General features: G+C 47.7%; 1 protein-coding gene across 1 annotated transcript in view; it reads left to right on the top strand.

The window, feature by feature from the left end:
- GALNT14 (polypeptide N-acetylgalactosaminyltransferase 14) overlaps positions 1–16,485 on the top strand; it is a gene marked incomplete at its 5' end in the record, with an annotated part of 36,089 nt that extends 19,604 nt beyond the window's left edge. Inside the window, 6 exons of the mRNA XM_010081984.1 lie at positions 3,738–3,864; positions 5,945–6,037; positions 7,433–7,516; positions 8,582–8,726; positions 15,625–15,744; positions 16,327–16,485. Coding sequence (XP_010080286.1) covers positions 3,738–3,864; positions 5,945–6,037; positions 7,433–7,516; positions 8,582–8,726; positions 15,625–15,744; positions 16,327–16,485 — 728 coding nt within the window. The remainder of the gene's footprint in view (positions 1–3,737; positions 3,865–5,944; positions 6,038–7,432; positions 7,517–8,581; positions 8,727–15,624; positions 15,745–16,326) is intronic.
- Positions 16,486–17,027: the final 542 nt, after the last annotated feature.

Here is a 17,027-nt window from a genome sequence, read left to right as displayed (position 1 = left end):
AAGCAAAGACATGTCTCATTCCATGGTTTGATGACAGCATATCGAAGAGGTGAACTGAGGCATCAGTGCCTGCCTGAATTTGCAGAGTGCCTGAAACAGTAGCCCCATTTATCCATTCCTGTACCTCTAGATGGCTGAGCACTGCTAGGCTCTCCTGGACACTTATCTTTTTTCCTTCCCCCCCCAAACAAAAGGTTAAGAGCTCACCTAAATTCAGTCACCTCCACCCATTATCGTGGGGCAAGATGGGCATTAAGAAATCTCCTGAATGCAAACCTGAGAGGGCACATGAAAGACGTGACAGCCTGCCCCTTGTCCTGCCTGTCAGGCAGAGCTGGCTCAGGCTGGGCTGCTCTCTCTTTGAAGCCGTAGCAATGCTGGAGATCACAGCAGCAGACTGTATCCATGAAAGAAAGGGGAAGGCACTCAATGTCAGGGAGACAGATCAGAACCTGGCTTTAATAGCTCCCACCTCTGGGGAGCGTGGCTAGCAAGGAAGGAAGGAGCTTGTGTCTTCACACACACAGTGATGCTGTCAGTCATCCAAGGGAACAGATGCTGCCGCCTTGCAGTAACCCATCCGCTGCCTGGCACCGTTGTTCCCTTCACATGCCTTTTTCCTCTAGCATATTTTATTTGTTTATATCTTGTTATGCAGTAGGATCTCTCGCCCTCATGCTTTCTCTCTGTGGGTGGGTGTCTTGCCACCGGTTTGACCCAAAGCATCTGTTCCTCTTGAGTGGGGCGGCTCTGAGGAAACCCACTGGATCAATGGCCCAAACAAAGCAGTCAAGAAGGGAACTAGACAGGGGGAGATGGACTACAGCCCTGTGCCTGACTCGCTGCCCATCTCTGCTCATCACTCATCTCTGACAGCAGACAGCACGAGCTGCTCCTGGGAGATGAACAGCGATGGGACAGCCTGCCCCACAGGGATGCTCCATCCCAGCACCTTGTCCCATGCCCTGTAATGGCAGGTGTGCTCCATACACCTGGTTATGGCCCATCCTATGGAGCACGAGCCCCGGGAGGCCAGTCCTGATGGAGCAGGTGGCAGAGGGCAGGAGCTGATGGAGCGGCTGCTCATTTTGGGCTCTTGCAGTGAACTGTGCTTTTGCTGGTAGCTTAGTCCTGAAGGGATGCAGGAGTCTGGTCCTGGGAGCATCACTGCTGCTGTTAATGTTATTGACTGAGCGACTAGAGGGGGCTGGATACTTCAGGCAAAACAAAAGTGAGTGGGTTAAGAGGACATGGTAGGTGTTTTGCTTCTTAAATTTACTTAATTCCCCCATAGGCAAATAGTGGTTTTTTTTGCCAAGCTAATGCACCCCAACGCCTACTGGTCTCATTTCTCTTGGGGGTTGCTCGGACAGACCACCTGCACTGGTGACATCCCTCGAGGCTCAGATGAAGCATGGTGTCAGTTTCTGTTCCCCTGGTTCCTCTGCACTGGCTTCGTGCCATGCCTTTGCTTGTGCCTCAGTTTACCTCCTCCCAAAGCATTGAGCTCCTGGCTTCCTTTCTGGAGACCTTTTTTGTTAACTGCCACGGTTGGCTCCTTGGGTCATCCCTACCTGCCGAAACCGGTGCTTTAATTGCCTTTGCTGGGACTGGAACAGGGTTTGCAGGGTGCAACGTGTCTGAAGAGAGAGCTCAAACTTCTTGACATCTCCTGCCTGCCCAGCACGTTCTCTTTCCATTTGCCAGCGCACAGTGATCACCTCAGCCCAACTCTTTGTTAGGCTTTAAATTAAGAGCAGGTGAGGACTGAACGGTGCAAGTCTTTCCCTTGTAGCGCTTCAGGGAGCTGCTCTTCTCCCAGCCTGAGCAGAAGGACCGGAGGAGGGGAAGGCACGATGCATTCACAGCTGCTCAGCTGATGACCCCCCATTTTTGGGCACCCTCCTGATTTACTGGGCAGCGTGGCAGGTGTTGTGACACACAGGCAAATGAGAGCAAGAGCAGCGTGTGAGGGGAACTGAGTGCAGCAGCAGCTTAGAGTGGCTGCATCCCGCTGTAATCTCGTTTCCCTGCAGCTGTGATTAGGGTTGCTCCCTATATAGCACCGGGACACGGCACAAGGGCACGTTTTATTGGCCTGTTAATGCCCAGTGCTGGGGAAAGCGGTGAGGCTCCAGCTGCTGTTGCAGCTCTTGCCTGTAAACACAGCAGCAAAGGGAAGGGGAGGGAATCTCCAGAAATAAATACTCTTCCCTTCTCTGCTTTCCCACCCTAGCCTTTGCTGGGGCCAGCTCTTGGGGGTGGGCTCAAGCCTTGAATTTTGGACCTGGGCATCAAGGCAAGAGGGCTTTATGACAGCGCCAGCCTCCTGTTTCCATCAGGCCAGGAGCAGGCGGGTGTGCTGGGAGCAGGGAGGGGAGCAACCTGAATGTGTCTTCCACCTCTGCAGCAATGTGTGGAAGAGCCCTGTGTGCTAAGGAGGATTTGGAGGTCCAGGCTCCAATTAGTTTTTGCTCCCTGAAGCTGTTGAGTTGTTTTTGGAGGGATGGCAGCACTGTGGGCCAGCAGTGCCTGCTGTTGGAGGAGGAGGAGTCCTGTCCATGCTGCCCAAATGGCCTTCTTGCCCCAGGCGCTAGTCTTGGGAGCATCTGACCTGGGGACAAGTTATCCTTGTCCTGGCATGTCTGAGGGGATGCCGGGAGCACAAGCTGGCAAAGACGATGGGTGTCTTCCTGACTTCTGTAGTTAAATGTGTGTGTGGGGAGAGTGAAAAGGAATTTGTAGTTTTGGAATAGATACATGCTACTTATAAGCTCTACCCTGTCAACAGATGATAAAATAGGATGCAAAGAACTGCATATGCCTTTTCTTTTTTTATTTAATTTCTTTTCCACACTGGTTCTGTCTGAGCATGACTGTCTGACAGTATAGATGCAGATTTCATAGCTTCACAAGTGTTAGGACCAGATGGACCCATTAGATCAGCCGTTCTGCTCACCCGTCCTACCTCGCCAGCTAGGATCTCATCCAGGTCCCTGCCGAGAGCCCCGTAACTTCTGGTGTCAATTGTGCCACAAGCTCATTTTTCTCCAGAAGGGCCCCATGGACCAGCCAGAGAGCAGCTTGGGGTGACTGCGAGACGTTTCCCATACTGACAGCGTATCCAGATTTTTTTTGGGATAATCCCTTCCACCACTGACCTTTATTTGTGTGAAGGTGTATGCCTTGTTGGACCGCAGTGTTGGCACTCACAGCCCAGAGTACGTGCTGGGCAGGGTAAGCTCCTATCCATTTTGTGACAGGTGATGGATGTACAGCTCTCTGTTCACCTTGCAGAATCAATGGTGGATTCAGAAAGATAATGATGGTTGTAGTCATTAATAAACAGAATTCATGGCCTCTCTGGGTGAACGTGACAGTCCTTTGCAGGGAAGTGACTCTGAAACAGGCAGTGCAGAAGTAATTAGGGGAGCACAAAGCTGGCGAGATGATTCTGCAATGTAAGTGGGGATGCGTGAAGAGGGACCTACTTATCGTCTAGCTCTTGCCATTGTGATAGCACCTGCTGTGCTATAGGCGGGTTTCAAGTGCACTGACTTCAAACAGATTGCGAGAAGCTTTGAAATATGCTTTTTAAGGGAGTTGTGCCTAGGAAAGCCCCTCTGGTAATTGATTCACCTGAGTTTAATATGGCAGAGGATGAAGTGAGAGGTAACACCAGGATCCAGCCTGCTCTAGGATAGAAAGACAATATGCTGAAGCTGCTTCTCTTGTAGAAATCTCTTTCCGTGTGTGGATGTGTGGAGGGAGCCTGGAAATCATCCCCTGCAGCCGCGTTGGACATGTCTTCCGGAAGAAACATCCATATGTCTTTCCAGAGGGAAATGCCAATACATACATTAAGTAGGTGTTTTGTACTCACTTCATTTTTGTGAGGTGGAATAAGGTGCTGCCTTATTTGGAGGGGGGAGCAGAGAAGACGGGGAGGAAAGTTTGTTTGGAAAATTTAAAAATATCCCTGGGCAGAAATCTCCCGAGCTGAAGAAAATCAAGCCAGTATGATGGTCCCTTAGGATTTCTGCAGTGTCAAGAATATGACAGAAATAGGACACTTAGATGGTACCTTTCATCAGCACGGAAACGGAGGGACAGCGAATGGTTTAGACCCTAAGGTCATCATAACACATTTATAATGACCTGAACTGAGGCTGCCAGCAATGTCTGTCAGTACCCAGTGACCTTAGTCGAGGGCTGAGCATGGCTCAGCTGAACCAGAAAATTTGGTTCCTGATGATCAGCTGAAATCGGCCAAGATCCTGGAAACAGCAGGCAAGGAAGGAGGCAGTCCAGAAGTGGGGATTGACACAGGAAAGATGATGGGAGCAGCTAGTGAAAGTAGGAAGGATTTCTTTTAAGAGCATGAGGCTGTAGGTTGTCCATAAAGTAAATGACAGAGAAAAACACCAGGGGCGCTTAGACTTAATGCAGGGTTGTTTCTCAGCTAAACTGCATTTGTGTGTATTTACACACCAGGCATCCCTTTTAGTGTGGCTTTCCCAGTGTTATAAAGAGCCGACAACAGTATTTGTGAGGACCCACTGACCTGGGCTCTCTGCAGCTTCCCCATGCTCTGCATGTGACAATGAACTGGGGGAATGCAAATGACACCTCTCTGTTATACCTAATGTGGGAGTTCCAGCCATGCAGCCTGTGGGGCAGAAAGGGGACTCAGCAGCTGGGCAATCTGAGCTGGCTTTGGCACTTTGCTTGAAAAAGACGGTGGTGAGGGATGCAGGGCATCAAAGGAGGAGTGCACAGATTTGAGAGTCACAAGGAGGGATCTTGCTTTTAGTAGTGAAATAAGACTCCTATGGAAGAGGCTGGGATGTGGCAAAATCTCCATTGTCAGAGTCGTTGCAAACTTGAGTGAAAAGGCAGCATCTGCATTGCATCAGCTGCAGGAGGAGCAAGGGGAGCTTGAATTGTTACAGCTCTTCTGCCCACACTCCAGGCACGGGCGCCCAGGGACTTTGGGGAGGTCTGAATCAACACCCAGGTGTGAGCCTCGGCATTTATCCACATGTTTCTTGTAAACCTAAATGAGATCAGGAAGCCAGACAAAAAGAAAACCCTGCATTTTGGGGAAGGTTAGATACAGATGTAGACTCTGTGACTTGGGCATCTCTTGAGCAAGAGCACTTAGATTATTGCAGTAGCCTTAGAGAGAGTCAAAGAAGCACCATGAATCAGCAAGGGACTGAAAAGTGGTCTGGAGAAACATATCTGTAGGCATTAGGAGGTGGGATTTTATTAACCTTATGGTATCTCTCAGCCTTCAACTTAATGTCGTAGTATGTAGACTGAGAGAAGAAGCAGCTTCTGGCAACCTGATGGTATGTGGTACCTCTGTTTAAATAGAGATGTTCACAAAAAAGTCTCAAATTTTTCTGCCAGATATTGATTTTTTTTCCATGCAGGCTCTGGCTACAGCATTGCAATTGGGGTGGTTTCTCTTAAGTTTTGAGTGCTGAGATTTGCCCCAGTGAAATCCAGGGGTGCAAAGCAGGAGAGTCCATACAGGATTGATGCAAAGGAAACATTTGCCTTCTATCTTTGGCAAATTCTGCACCACTTTTCAGAGCTCCATCCCAGCTGCTAAATAAAACCACAGGCACACCTACCTGTGATCTGACGCTTAAGAGAAGCTACACTTCCGAGACTGATGGATGCAAAGCATCCAGCTGAGTTTGAAATGGTGAATTCATCACCCAAATTCCTGCCTTTTCTGTTTGGTCCCTGGAGTAATGGGGAGGAGGAGTATCTTCTCTAATAGGGAGGGGTGGGCCAGCTCAAAAGTGGTTTGAACAAAGATAAAGACCAAGTTGAAGATGGGAGGAGAGCAGGATGGAATAGTCAATTCATTTTTAAATATATCTCCTTGGAGGCTTCCTTGATTTCTCCTGTGTTTCATTGCTCCCTTCAGAAACACCAAGCGCACTGCGGAGGTGTGGATGGACGAATTCAAGCAGTACTACTACGCTGCTCGTCCCGCAGCCCAAGGGAGACCTTATGGAAAGTAAGTGTCTTCCTCTGCTGCCTGCGCCCTGCCTGTGCCCTGCCTGCTGCGGTGGGTGTTCACGGTGACGTCTCCCTGCTGCAGAAACCTGCCTGCTTTGTTTCTGTAGTAACGCTCAATTAAATGCTAATGGTAGGCAGGAGCTATAAGCAGAGCAATGAAAGATCTAAACAGCCAGTTTATATGCTGTGTGAGTTTATCCCAGTGAGGGAACCAAATCAAGGTGGGGGAAAACCCCCTCTGCCTATGTCCCCCCCTTGGCATTGCGTACAAGTACTTCTGTCCCAGAGTGGAGTTCAGGGAAGAGAGTCCAGAGGTCTCGTTGGCAGCTAAGGGGCAGGAAAATCATCAAATTTTGGGCCTTTCCAGTAACTAAGGCGTTACTGGAAAGGAGCAAGTGCTTTGTATGCAGGGAGTTTGCCATTCATTCTGTGAACAGTCAGAAATGCCTCCCTTTCAGGACGGCTGTACGGATTTGCGTTAATTTCTCATTTTCATATGCTCTTCCTTGTCTTAGAAAGTTTCCTTTGGACCACAGGAGGTTCTAAATCCAACCCCAAATTCCTTCTGGCTACTCTTCAATTTCTAAGATAAATAAATTGAAATCCTGGTGACTAACCTATTTCCACTGAATTCATACCCTCTTCCCATCCGTCAGCGCGGAGTGACTAACCTATTTCCACTGAATTCATACACTTCCCATCCGTCAGCGCGGGCTGAAGTAACAGCTCTGTCCTGCTAAATATAGGAAGATGTAGAGAAGGTAGACTGTGCGAAGGGGAGGTACTGGAGGCTTCCTGCTGCTCTGTAAATGCCAGCTCATAACAGCTCCACGGGCAGAGGCTGGTCCAGAGGGGAGCTGGAGTTTGGAAAATGTCACTAAACAGCATGATCCCTCCACAGAAATTTGACCCTGGTTAATGAAAGAAGTGTTTCACCGCGTGATTAACTTCTGCTGACTTAAAGGTGTGTTTAGGTGCTCTTGTGAATCAAGGCCTTCTGTAGTCCTGTAAACTAAGAGCAATTTATAATAGCATATATTAATTTCCTAGTACATTAATACATTAAGTTAATGCTTATTGCATATAGTAGGTAGCATACATTTTTTCACTGGCCATTTTTAAATGACTGTGCTTTTCCATTAACCTTTCATCCACCAAACTCCTTGTTAAAATGGCAGTACGTCATCATGCCATTTTACCTAGTGACACCTCCAAAGAGAGATCAAAATGACTGACGAAGCTCAGGCAGAAGACAGCAAAAAATAGAGCTGCTGATACTCTTGTGTTTGCTGTCTGTGCCTATCTGTTGAGTCTCTCCAAGCCTCCTTTTTTGGTGCATCGGGTCTCACCTTCATGGTTTCAATTCTGTCTCTACACCATTTTCTTCCCACAGCATCCAAAGCAGAGCGGAGCTGCGGAAGAGGTTGAAGTGCCACAGCTTCAAGTGGTACCTGGAGAATGTTTATCCTGAACTTCGGTATGGATGTGCGATCTTCACCTGCCTCTAGCAGGCCAGTGGGATGCCCCATCCCTCCTGCCCCACAGACCTTTCCTCTGCCCCTCCGGTCCCCACACCTCCCTCCTGCCCCAGAGATACAGGCCTTCCCTTGGGCTTCACAGAAGGGTGTAGTGAATTTTGTGCTGGCATGAAACAGGTATTTTCCTCAGGTATCCTCCTGCCCACACTGCGGGACAGGTGGTATAGGGAAATAGCCAGTTTTCCTTACAAAAGTCTCCCAAGGTGGAAAATCAACTGTAGCCTCTGGTCAATTGTTTCACTACTTAATGACTCTTGCTTGCAAAAAAAAAAAAAAAAAAGCACCTAATTTCCAGTCCTTTCACACTGTTCTATGATACTCCAGACTCCTCTGTTGTGAAACCATCCACTCTAGGAGTTTGTGACCAGTATTGAGGTGGCTTTGCCTTACTCCTAGCCTAAAGCTTTGCTTAATATGCACTTCCAAAGCTGCTTTTGTGCAGATCCCTTTTAGTCAGCAAAATTACTCTGGAAACCATTGCATACAGTCCCTCCGTCACTGTGAGGATCCATGATCAGAAAGGGTGCAAAAACTTTGGAGATAGCTCTGGGGATCTGCTAGTGCAGTGGCTGAGTGCAGAATCACTGTGTGAAAATGATTTATAGCCGTTTTCTTGCTTTTTTTGCCATGTGTGGCATCGCACAGCAACATTCACAGGGATTGCCAGGGCTCTGTGACAGTTTGTTATAAAGTTCCCCACTCCCGTAAGCTGAAGGCTGACCTTCAGCCTGCTCACAGTCTATTCATTGCTCCTCTGTTTGCCTTGTGCGGTGTTATTTATTTTTTCCTCTTATAAAGGCCAGCCATCCGTCTCTGAGTGCTGCTTCTGCAGCGTCCCAGTCCATGTACTGTTCTCAGTGGTTCAGTATTGTAATAGATGTTGCCACTCTCATTTTCTGGAGGTGAAATGGTGTGACTGCCCCCTCCTTACCCTGCTGAGCCTCCCTTTGAGTGCTCCGTGTGCCTGGGGGAGCCGGGATGTTGTTTTCACACTGTTCCTGCAGGATTCCCGAGGAATCACTCTATCAGACCGGGATGATCAGGCAAAGACAGAACTGCTTGGAGTCGCACAAGTCTGAAGCACAAGAGTTCCCCGTCCTGAGCTTAAATCCTTGCACCAGCAGCAAAGGCACGGCAGCAACGGCACAGGTAAGATGTGTTGCCTATCCCCGTGATGCCAGCTGGAGATAAGTCTCTGGGGCAGCTTCCAGGTGATTTCCTAAGTTTGCTAAAGCTCTGCTGGAGGGTTACCCCTTTGCTAAGGGAAATGCCACACGCCCTTCATCTGCAGATACCAGAGGAAGACAGAGAACTGTAATTTCCTCTCATCTTTCAGCCTGATTTCTTTCAGAATGCACTGAATCGCAGTGGTATTTATAACTTGGTAGTTTGCATTCTCTGAGTATTAGATTGCCCATTAAACTAGTGAGAATTTAATGAGGATGATCTCGGGGTTTTTTTTTAATGTCATTTTTTTCAATCTCACTGAGACAAGAAAAAGCTGTATGAATCAGTGTTCTCAAAAGCATGTTCTAGGAAACGTTAGAGCCGAGAGCAGGCACATGTGCCTTGCAGCAGAGTCGCTGGAGCAAGACCCTGAAGACATGGCTTCAAAACCTGCCTTTGCTTCAGGCTGCCTTTGTGATTTTGGTCCTGTCATTAAGTTCTTTCAATGTTCCCATCTATAAAACAGGGAGGATAACAATCACTCGCTTCTTCAGGGTGCCGTGAAGACATTTAATAGGCAATGGTGTGCTTGCTTCCACTTGACTGTACATCCTTAACCCTCGTGGTTACACATGCAAACCAGGTAGCTACGCATATAAAAGGACCAGCCTAGAGATGCTGCTGAAAATGTCCCTAATTTGTATGTGCAAATGAAGCATATCATTATGTGTGTGTCTTTTGAATGCAGCTGCATGCCTGCCTTTAGTCGGGAAAATAATATCTGTTTCACAGTCTGGTAAAATCAGCAATGGCTGCTTGCATTTTAGTCAGTTCAGAAAATATAGTGAATATAAGTACCACGTAGTTACAGTTCTTATGGTGTAACTGGTTTCCAAGTTTTAGAATTCTTTTTCTTTCTTCTGCTGCTGTGTGGAATTTTTACACAAACAGCAAGAGAAGCAAGTTGATGAGAGCAGGTCATCATGTTTTGCAGGGTCAGCTCTGCTGAAGGAAAAAAAATGCTTTAGTGACAATTGCAACTTTCTATGAAGTGAATCTTTTTAAAGAAATCTGGGAAAATCAGAATGGAAAACGCTGCTGTAAGCTAGCATTTCAAAATGAAATGACATTAATCTTTCTGAAATATCAATTTGATGTGATATTTTAAAATGAGAAATGTCATGGCAGCAAGTTGGATTGTTTCATTCCCATCAAACACAGTTTGTTTTGACATTTCTGTGCAGTAAATTTTTTGAATTTTTCATGCCACAAACTTTTCATCTTCCCATTCTGATTCTGCAGCAGTTTGCAATAGGTCAACGCTTCCCACTGGATGGCAACTCCGTTTCTTGTGCACATCCAGGACTAACTCTGCAGGGGAACAGAAAAATGCACTACAAACAGATTGCTGAATAGCTACACTCAGTACACAGGCAGGAACAGAGAAAAACCTTTTCCTTTTATCTTCCTCTGTCTTTCTAGGATAGTTCTCTGTTACTTGTACCTATTGAGAATGTTTCAGATGAAAGCAGGATATTTAAATTTTCATTGAGAAAAGAAACTTATATTTTAATTACACAATTGTTACTAGACCAGCTGAACTTGTGGATGACAGGGGAGTTGTAGTCACCAGGCTGTGTAGAATAGATTATGCAGCAGTCCTGAATGCTACTCACTCTTGTGTTTGCTGTACCCGAATAGAGCCATAATCTTCACTTTTAAACATACTGAAGTCACATCTTGTTTACCCTAAGCTTCATTATTTGAAAAATAGGCTTAGTGAAATCAAAGCTGTGCTTTCCTGGCATTCAGTAAGTACTGTGGAAATATCCTGGCCATCCATATTCTTTATTATTAGTGTTACTAGCATTAATTTGGTGACTAGATTGCCCTTCTGTAGCCATCTCCCTGCTAGGCTCCGCAAGCCCTTTACTAACATGACATGCATGAAGTCCTGGGACCGGGTGTGAGATCTGAGCTGTCATACATGCTTTGAGCAGAGAGGAACGGGAGCTGTCAGGTGGCAATCAATTGCTCTTTATTTTAGTTTTTTCTACCTGTAGTGCAGGGGAAGGGTGTTGTGAGCCCTCTGGCCACATCCACGGTTTGGGAAAATTGAGAAGAATGGCTGCAGTGAAATCAGACAGGCTTTACACCCCTAGCAGGTCTCACAAACCCTCCCTGGTAGTGTCTGGTGTTAGTCCTGCATTACTAAAAGGGGCACTGAGGCACAAGAAGACCCCTCATCATTGTGTAGGAGAGCTCTGTCTTCTCATCACTGGGATCCACTTGGCCCTTCCCTCTCCAAAACATCTGGAAGTAGTCAGGAAAGGCTGTCCCCTGGGGTGGCTCTCGGGGGGACCTGATCTGGAGTTAGTGACGGGCGGAGATCTTTGTGCAGTGCTGCCTGTCCCCAGGGCACAGTAGGCTCTACCTGCGCTCCTGCCCACCGGAGCCTTGGTAATGGTGTCTCATTTGCTAAAGAACCTGACTGATTTAGTTTTTCACAAGAGAAATCCATCTGAGGGAAAATAATCGACCATAATTTTGTTCTGGTCTATCTGATGAAGGCATGAGCTGCTAGTTTGTTTGTTTTGTTTTTTTTTTTTTTCAAACTGTCTGTTGATATTAGTCCATACATCTTTGGAACAGACATCTGACTCTGGGATTTGTTTAAATCATTGGCAGCTCCAGGAAACCCAATATACTTCAGATAAAAAAGCAGAAAACACTTTGGCCTGGGTACTTACACACATGTAAGCAGTAGCCGCAAGATGAATGTGAGGTTAGTCCTCTCCTAGACAAGTGAGGAAACCGTGGGAAGGTTGCAGCATCCCTTTCCCGGGCCTGCACCCCAAGAGTGGCTACTTGGGCGGCAAGACCTCGACTCTTACTGTGAAGTAAATGCAGTGTGATAAGCTGCCCGATGAGGCATTGAAGCTTAACCCAGCGGGCTCAAGGACGACTGTGGTATGACTAGATCTGCACTTTCTTTGGAGAACATGTAGCATCTATCTGAACTAAGCTCACAGCTTCCCTCCTGAGACATCTCAGCCATCAGAATTCTCTTCTGACCTTCCTCCCCTCAAAAGTCTTTGTTGTTCTCCTCCATGGGCATGTCCTGCCCCAGCTGTAGGCAGCTGGCTGGCAGCAGCATCACCCCTGCACCCAGGCTGCCCTGGGAACCTTTTGTACTTTGCTTTCCCTCCCCTGAGGTGTGTGTAAGTGCTGGTTGCATCCCAGCACCTTCTGATGAACGAAGCACTCTGGTGTCCTTAGGTGACCCATGCATTCGCGTGCCTTGGGAAATCCTTCCCTGTGATTTTAAAAAGATAATTGAGAGCTGAGGTTGTTCTCGGCTTCTTCAGAAACATTTTTCTCTATCTGCTACCCCAGCTTTAGGGTATGGCTGACCTCTTGCTTGGCAGCAGAGCATGTACAGCTCTGTCACCTAACACCGGGCTGCTCCTTGATCGGCTGAGGGGTCCGTTCTCCTTCTGCCAGCCTGGCTATGCCAAGCCAAAGGTCATATTTTAAAATCATTTCCTCAGTGTTCAGTGATGCTGAGTAACTGTGACAGATGCCTGCTCAAATGATGCTAAAGCCTTGAGAAATAGTCACAAGCCTCAAACAGGGGTTAGTGTTATCTGAGGCTTTGCAGGAGGGGGATTGCTGGTTGTGGGGTGCAGCTGGTCACTCTGCTCTCCCAGTCCACCCTCCTCCTTGCTCCACAACCACTTAATCAGGAGCTGCTTTGTCTTTGAAAAGGCAGGAAACAGGTTGCCCAGAGAAGCTGTGGATGCCCCATCCGTGGAGGTGTTCAAGGCCAGGCTGGATGAGGCTTTGAGCAACCTGGGCTAGTGGGAGGTATCCCTCCCTGTGGCAGGGGGGTTGTAACTAGATGATCTCTAAGGTCCCTTCCAACCCAAACCATTCTGTGATTCTGTGATTCTAAATCTTGATCTCAGTTTCGCCTCATGTGTCTGTTTTCCCTTGGTGCCGGGAGTCAGCTCCTAACCCCGTTGGCATCTCTTCAGGCCAGTTTGCAGCCCTGGAAGCTGTGTTGGCTCCCTGAAGGTTTCTCTTCTTACCCTGGGCTGCCCCATTTGCCACAGCCCCCGGGGTGAAGCTCTGCCGTTGTTCCTGCTGTGCTGGCCAGGTAAGCGCTCAGTGTGCCAGCATTTAGAAGATAAAGTAGTTTCTCATGGGAAAAAGAGCAGGAATTTTCATCCTGACTGATACAAATAAGAGAAAAGATAGGGTAAGATAAACATTTGCATAGTCATTTGTCTGGATTTTAACTCAGAGCTTTTCATTGATTCTGTGCTGTTCGAGTGACTTTTTTTTTTTCCCCCACCAGAATTTCTTCATTTTCTGCATCATTTTCTCTGGCTTTCATCTAGAGTTGAAAAGAGACAAGACATGATTAAAAGTGGATAGAACATTTTCAACAGGACTGGCTTCAATAAAAAGCCATTCTGCCAAAATAGAAGAGCCGTGTGAAAATCTGTCAGTTTAGATAAAGACAGCAGCAGGACAGCTTGGGGGCAAGAGGGGAGGATCCGATGTCAGCTGTTGAACTGATGCATGTATCCAGCTCTGAAGGCTTCACTTCTTAGATGAAGAACTGCTTAGGAGAGATGTTTACCACCACCCTGCTTATCCCATGGCGCTTTGCAGAGTGAGAGGGTGGTCCTGCCTTGAAGAGGATATGAATATCAGGAAGGCTTGAACAGAGCCTGGCCTGGAAAAAAAGCATGGAGAACCTCTGGGAGGAGCAGTGCTCCAGGAGGTGCCTCAGTAAAGGAAGAAAATTAAGAGGTCAAAGCAAAAAGAAAAAATAAAATGTCCCATGGCCTCAGTTAGTTGGGGGATTCAACATATACAGGGCAGGATTAGCTTGCTGCTGCTGTGGAGCCTCATGGGTGCTGCTCAGGTCTCGTCCTGAGCTAAAATGACGAACAATTGGTTAAAAATGTAAAGCAGGTTTTCAAAGTGGCTTGTAGCAGCAGGGGCACCAAGAGCAGGTGTTGGAGCTTGCCCTGTGGGGCTTGGTTCTTCACAGATGCAGGACTAATTTGGCACCTGATTTCCCAGGCTGGGGATTTACGCGGCAGCTGACAGTGTGCTTGGTTGGGATCTCTGGAACATGTTCGCTGTAGGATCAGGTAAACCCTGCTCCATCTGACAAAGAAGAAGTAGTTGCCAGAAGGCCCTTTGGGTGCAGACTGCGGCTTTGGAAATGAATGCTTGTTGTGTGCTGAAATCCTGGGCAGCTCTCGCTGAGAAGCCTGTGGGCAGGCTGTTCAAAAGCCAGGTCTGATTTCCATTAGCTTGTGGGGAATAGTAGGCTAAGAAGTGCGGGGTCTGAGGATCACTGTGTGAAGTCCTGGTGGATCTGGGTCTGCTGGGCAAAAGGATGCTTTCCCTTCCAGGTGGCTAAGAACCTGAATGAAGTGGGATTTATGTTCCCAGGAATTAAATGCCTGTAGCTGTCTGTTTTGAAGTCAGGGAGAAGAGTTAGAGCTGCTGCTGATGACAAATACCAAAGGGGTAGAAATGTTTCCCTGCTCCAATAACTCACGCTAATGCAACCCAAAGCCTCCACCGTTCAGAGTCAGGGGGAGCCGTGGGTGTCCCAGCTCTGGGATAAGGACAGCCATTCTTCACATCCCCCTCCAACACTCAGAAAGGGTTGCAGTCTCCCAGGAGCACCTTTTACCCTTCAGTTTCCAAGACCAAGCCTAAACTGCCATATGTTTGAGTGCTGCCTTACACCCCCGTTGCCAACACTCCTGCTCACTTCGCTCCTCCCGAAGCTCTGACTCCTCCTGGATCTCGGACTTCTCCGTATCTGAGCTCTCAGCTGTTCTGTTTTCTCTCTGCACCTTTTATTTCACATCAGTGTTCCCAGTTCTCATAGCCTGTACCCTGTCAAGGCATTTGCTTTGGCTCTTGGGGGCTATTGCAGAAACTCTCTTGCTCCCTGGCCTTGCTCTCTTCAGCGTGGCTATTGCCCTCCAGTAGTGAAGCCAGCCCGCTCTCTGTCCTCCCGTCCTTCTTGCATGCCTCAGGAGGTGCTCTTGGATAATATGAGCACAGGTGAATGGCAGAAAACATTCCACTGGAATAACCATTGGAGTAAATTGTTGTGAAATACTCCTGGGCTGAGCAGTGTATCTGTGTATGTTGTACTGGTCAGAGTTACACAGCTCAGAGAGTCCCTGCTCCCCCAAAGGTTATTCCCTGGGCTGAGGAGCTGATAAAGAGCAGGTGAACATGAAAAGCAGCATGATAAAGAAAAGGTCCAAGACAGACTGAGGAGCAGGAATAGCAGTGGACACAGCAAACCACTACAGCAAACGTTTGGAGCTGGGCCCCACTCCTTTGATATAAAGGGGAGCTTTATCCCTGATTTTTGTCATATTTGGAAACAGAATCCTGGGTATTGCAAACATTTGCTATATATCACCTTCTCTTTCCCACTGCCAGCTGCAAAGCATTTCTGCTGCTCGTCTTCACAAAAAGAGGATTGCACCTTGTGTGTAGTATTTCTGCCTCTCTTTTGCTGTTTTTCCATTCCCTCGTTCCTCAACCACAGCCCAGTTCTGGCTATGAAATCCTTCGCCATGTGAACCATTTTCTTTCAGCAGTTTTTGTAAATGTTTCCTTTGGTACATGCAGTCCCCCAATGACAGCTGCAGTTTTGGGGAGGCTTGAAACATCCTAGTGACCTGTCCTGGTGCCTCCTGAAGTCAATGAGGTTTGTGCTTGGTTTCAGAGGGGGCAGGATCCAAGTCAAAGGGTTTGCTTTCCAGGTGAAGAATACCAAGGATCAACCCTGATCTCTCACCTCCTTTCTTTTTCTTCCTCTTCGCAGGAATGGACATACACATACAACCACCAAGTCCGCCAGCAGCAGCTGTGCTTGTCTGTGTACACCCTCTTCCCTGGTTCCCAGGTGCTGCTGTCCCCTTGCAAAGAAGGGGACAACAAGCAGGTGAGCCCTTTCATTGATCCCCCGTTTTCTTTGAAGTTCCCTTTTTTTTCAGCAGAGTATTAGTGCACGTCAAATCGCCCGTGTGTTCTGACTTCCATCTGGGAAGTGAGTCTATCTGGGAGTACAGACTCTGGCCCGTTCAGCCCTTTGCCTCTTAAATGGGTGTGTTGATAAGGATGTCTATTAGTGGGGGTGGTGATCTGGGTACTTATCTGCAGAAGTCAAACCAAAACTGGCAATTTAGCTCACACGGGCTGCCAGTCAGCCAGCAGACACTAAAATTTCTCTGCAGTTAATCATCGAGCTGGCATTTGAACCAGTGACCAGGGGAAAAAAACCTGTTAGTAATATATTATCTTTCTGAAGCCAGGCAGAGACTGGGCTTAAATGAGTGTGCTTCTGATGGGCGAAAGGCTCAGCGTGTGCTCTGCTGGGTGTGGGCTGGGGGGCCCTGGACTTCCCAGAATCAGGTCATAAAGGCTTAGTGACAACTGTCTTCTTGATGCTGGAACAGTATAGTAAAAGCATAATGAGGAGGAAGCTTGTTCACCCGTTTCTTCTCTTGTGTGTGTCTCTTCTCAGCGATGGGGTAAAGTTGGGTCACACATTGAACACATAGCTTCACGCTTTTGTTTGGACACTGAGACAATTGGGGACACGAATGAGAGCACCAAAGAGCTTGTCATCAACCCTTGCGAGAGCACAGCCATGAGTCAGCGCTGGGACATGGTGATGTCTTGACCTGCTGGACGACTTACACAGTGGGGATGGGCACTGAGACGTTGCTACACGCAGCCAAGATGCACCAGTTGGAGCTCAAATGCAAAACCATTGGGGGAATGGGACAGGAGAAGAATCATTCAAATAAAAATAAGGACATGGCGCTCCAGGTTGAAGAACGGATGCTGTCTGCAAGGCAATGCAGCTGGTGTTGCCCCCCTGGTGGTCATACATTCAAAGAGAAGGGATGGTAAAAAATGAAATGTTTTAGAGGGATGCCGGGGCTCATGTGATGGGCCCTACAGAAGTTTGGTGTGCACAGTATTTATTAATCTCTTTGGAAATGTGGGTACAAGAGCCTTGGAGACCAAAAGTAGGCTTGGACTCAGCAAAACTAGCACCTCAATAGTTTTTGGGGGTGAGTCTGGTGTGCAAGGAGGGATGTGCCAAGGGCTGCTAAGAAACATCACCTAGGATCAAGCAGAAAACACTGAATTATCTTTGCACTTTTCATTGCTGTGAATGAGTTTGTCTTCTGCAGACAGCGTGGGTGGAGCTGCGTT

This window comes from Pterocles gutturalis, unplaced genomic scaffold, assembly GCF_000699245.1.
Source record: "Pterocles gutturalis isolate BGI_N339 unplaced genomic scaffold, ASM69924v1 scaffold8454, whole genome shotgun sequence".
NCBI classification, from domain to species: Eukaryota; Metazoa; Chordata; class Aves; order Pterocliformes; family Pteroclidae; genus Pterocles; species Pterocles gutturalis.
The sequence above is the reverse complement of the archived record's forward strand: the minus strand, read 5'-3'. Positions and strand labels throughout refer to the sequence as shown.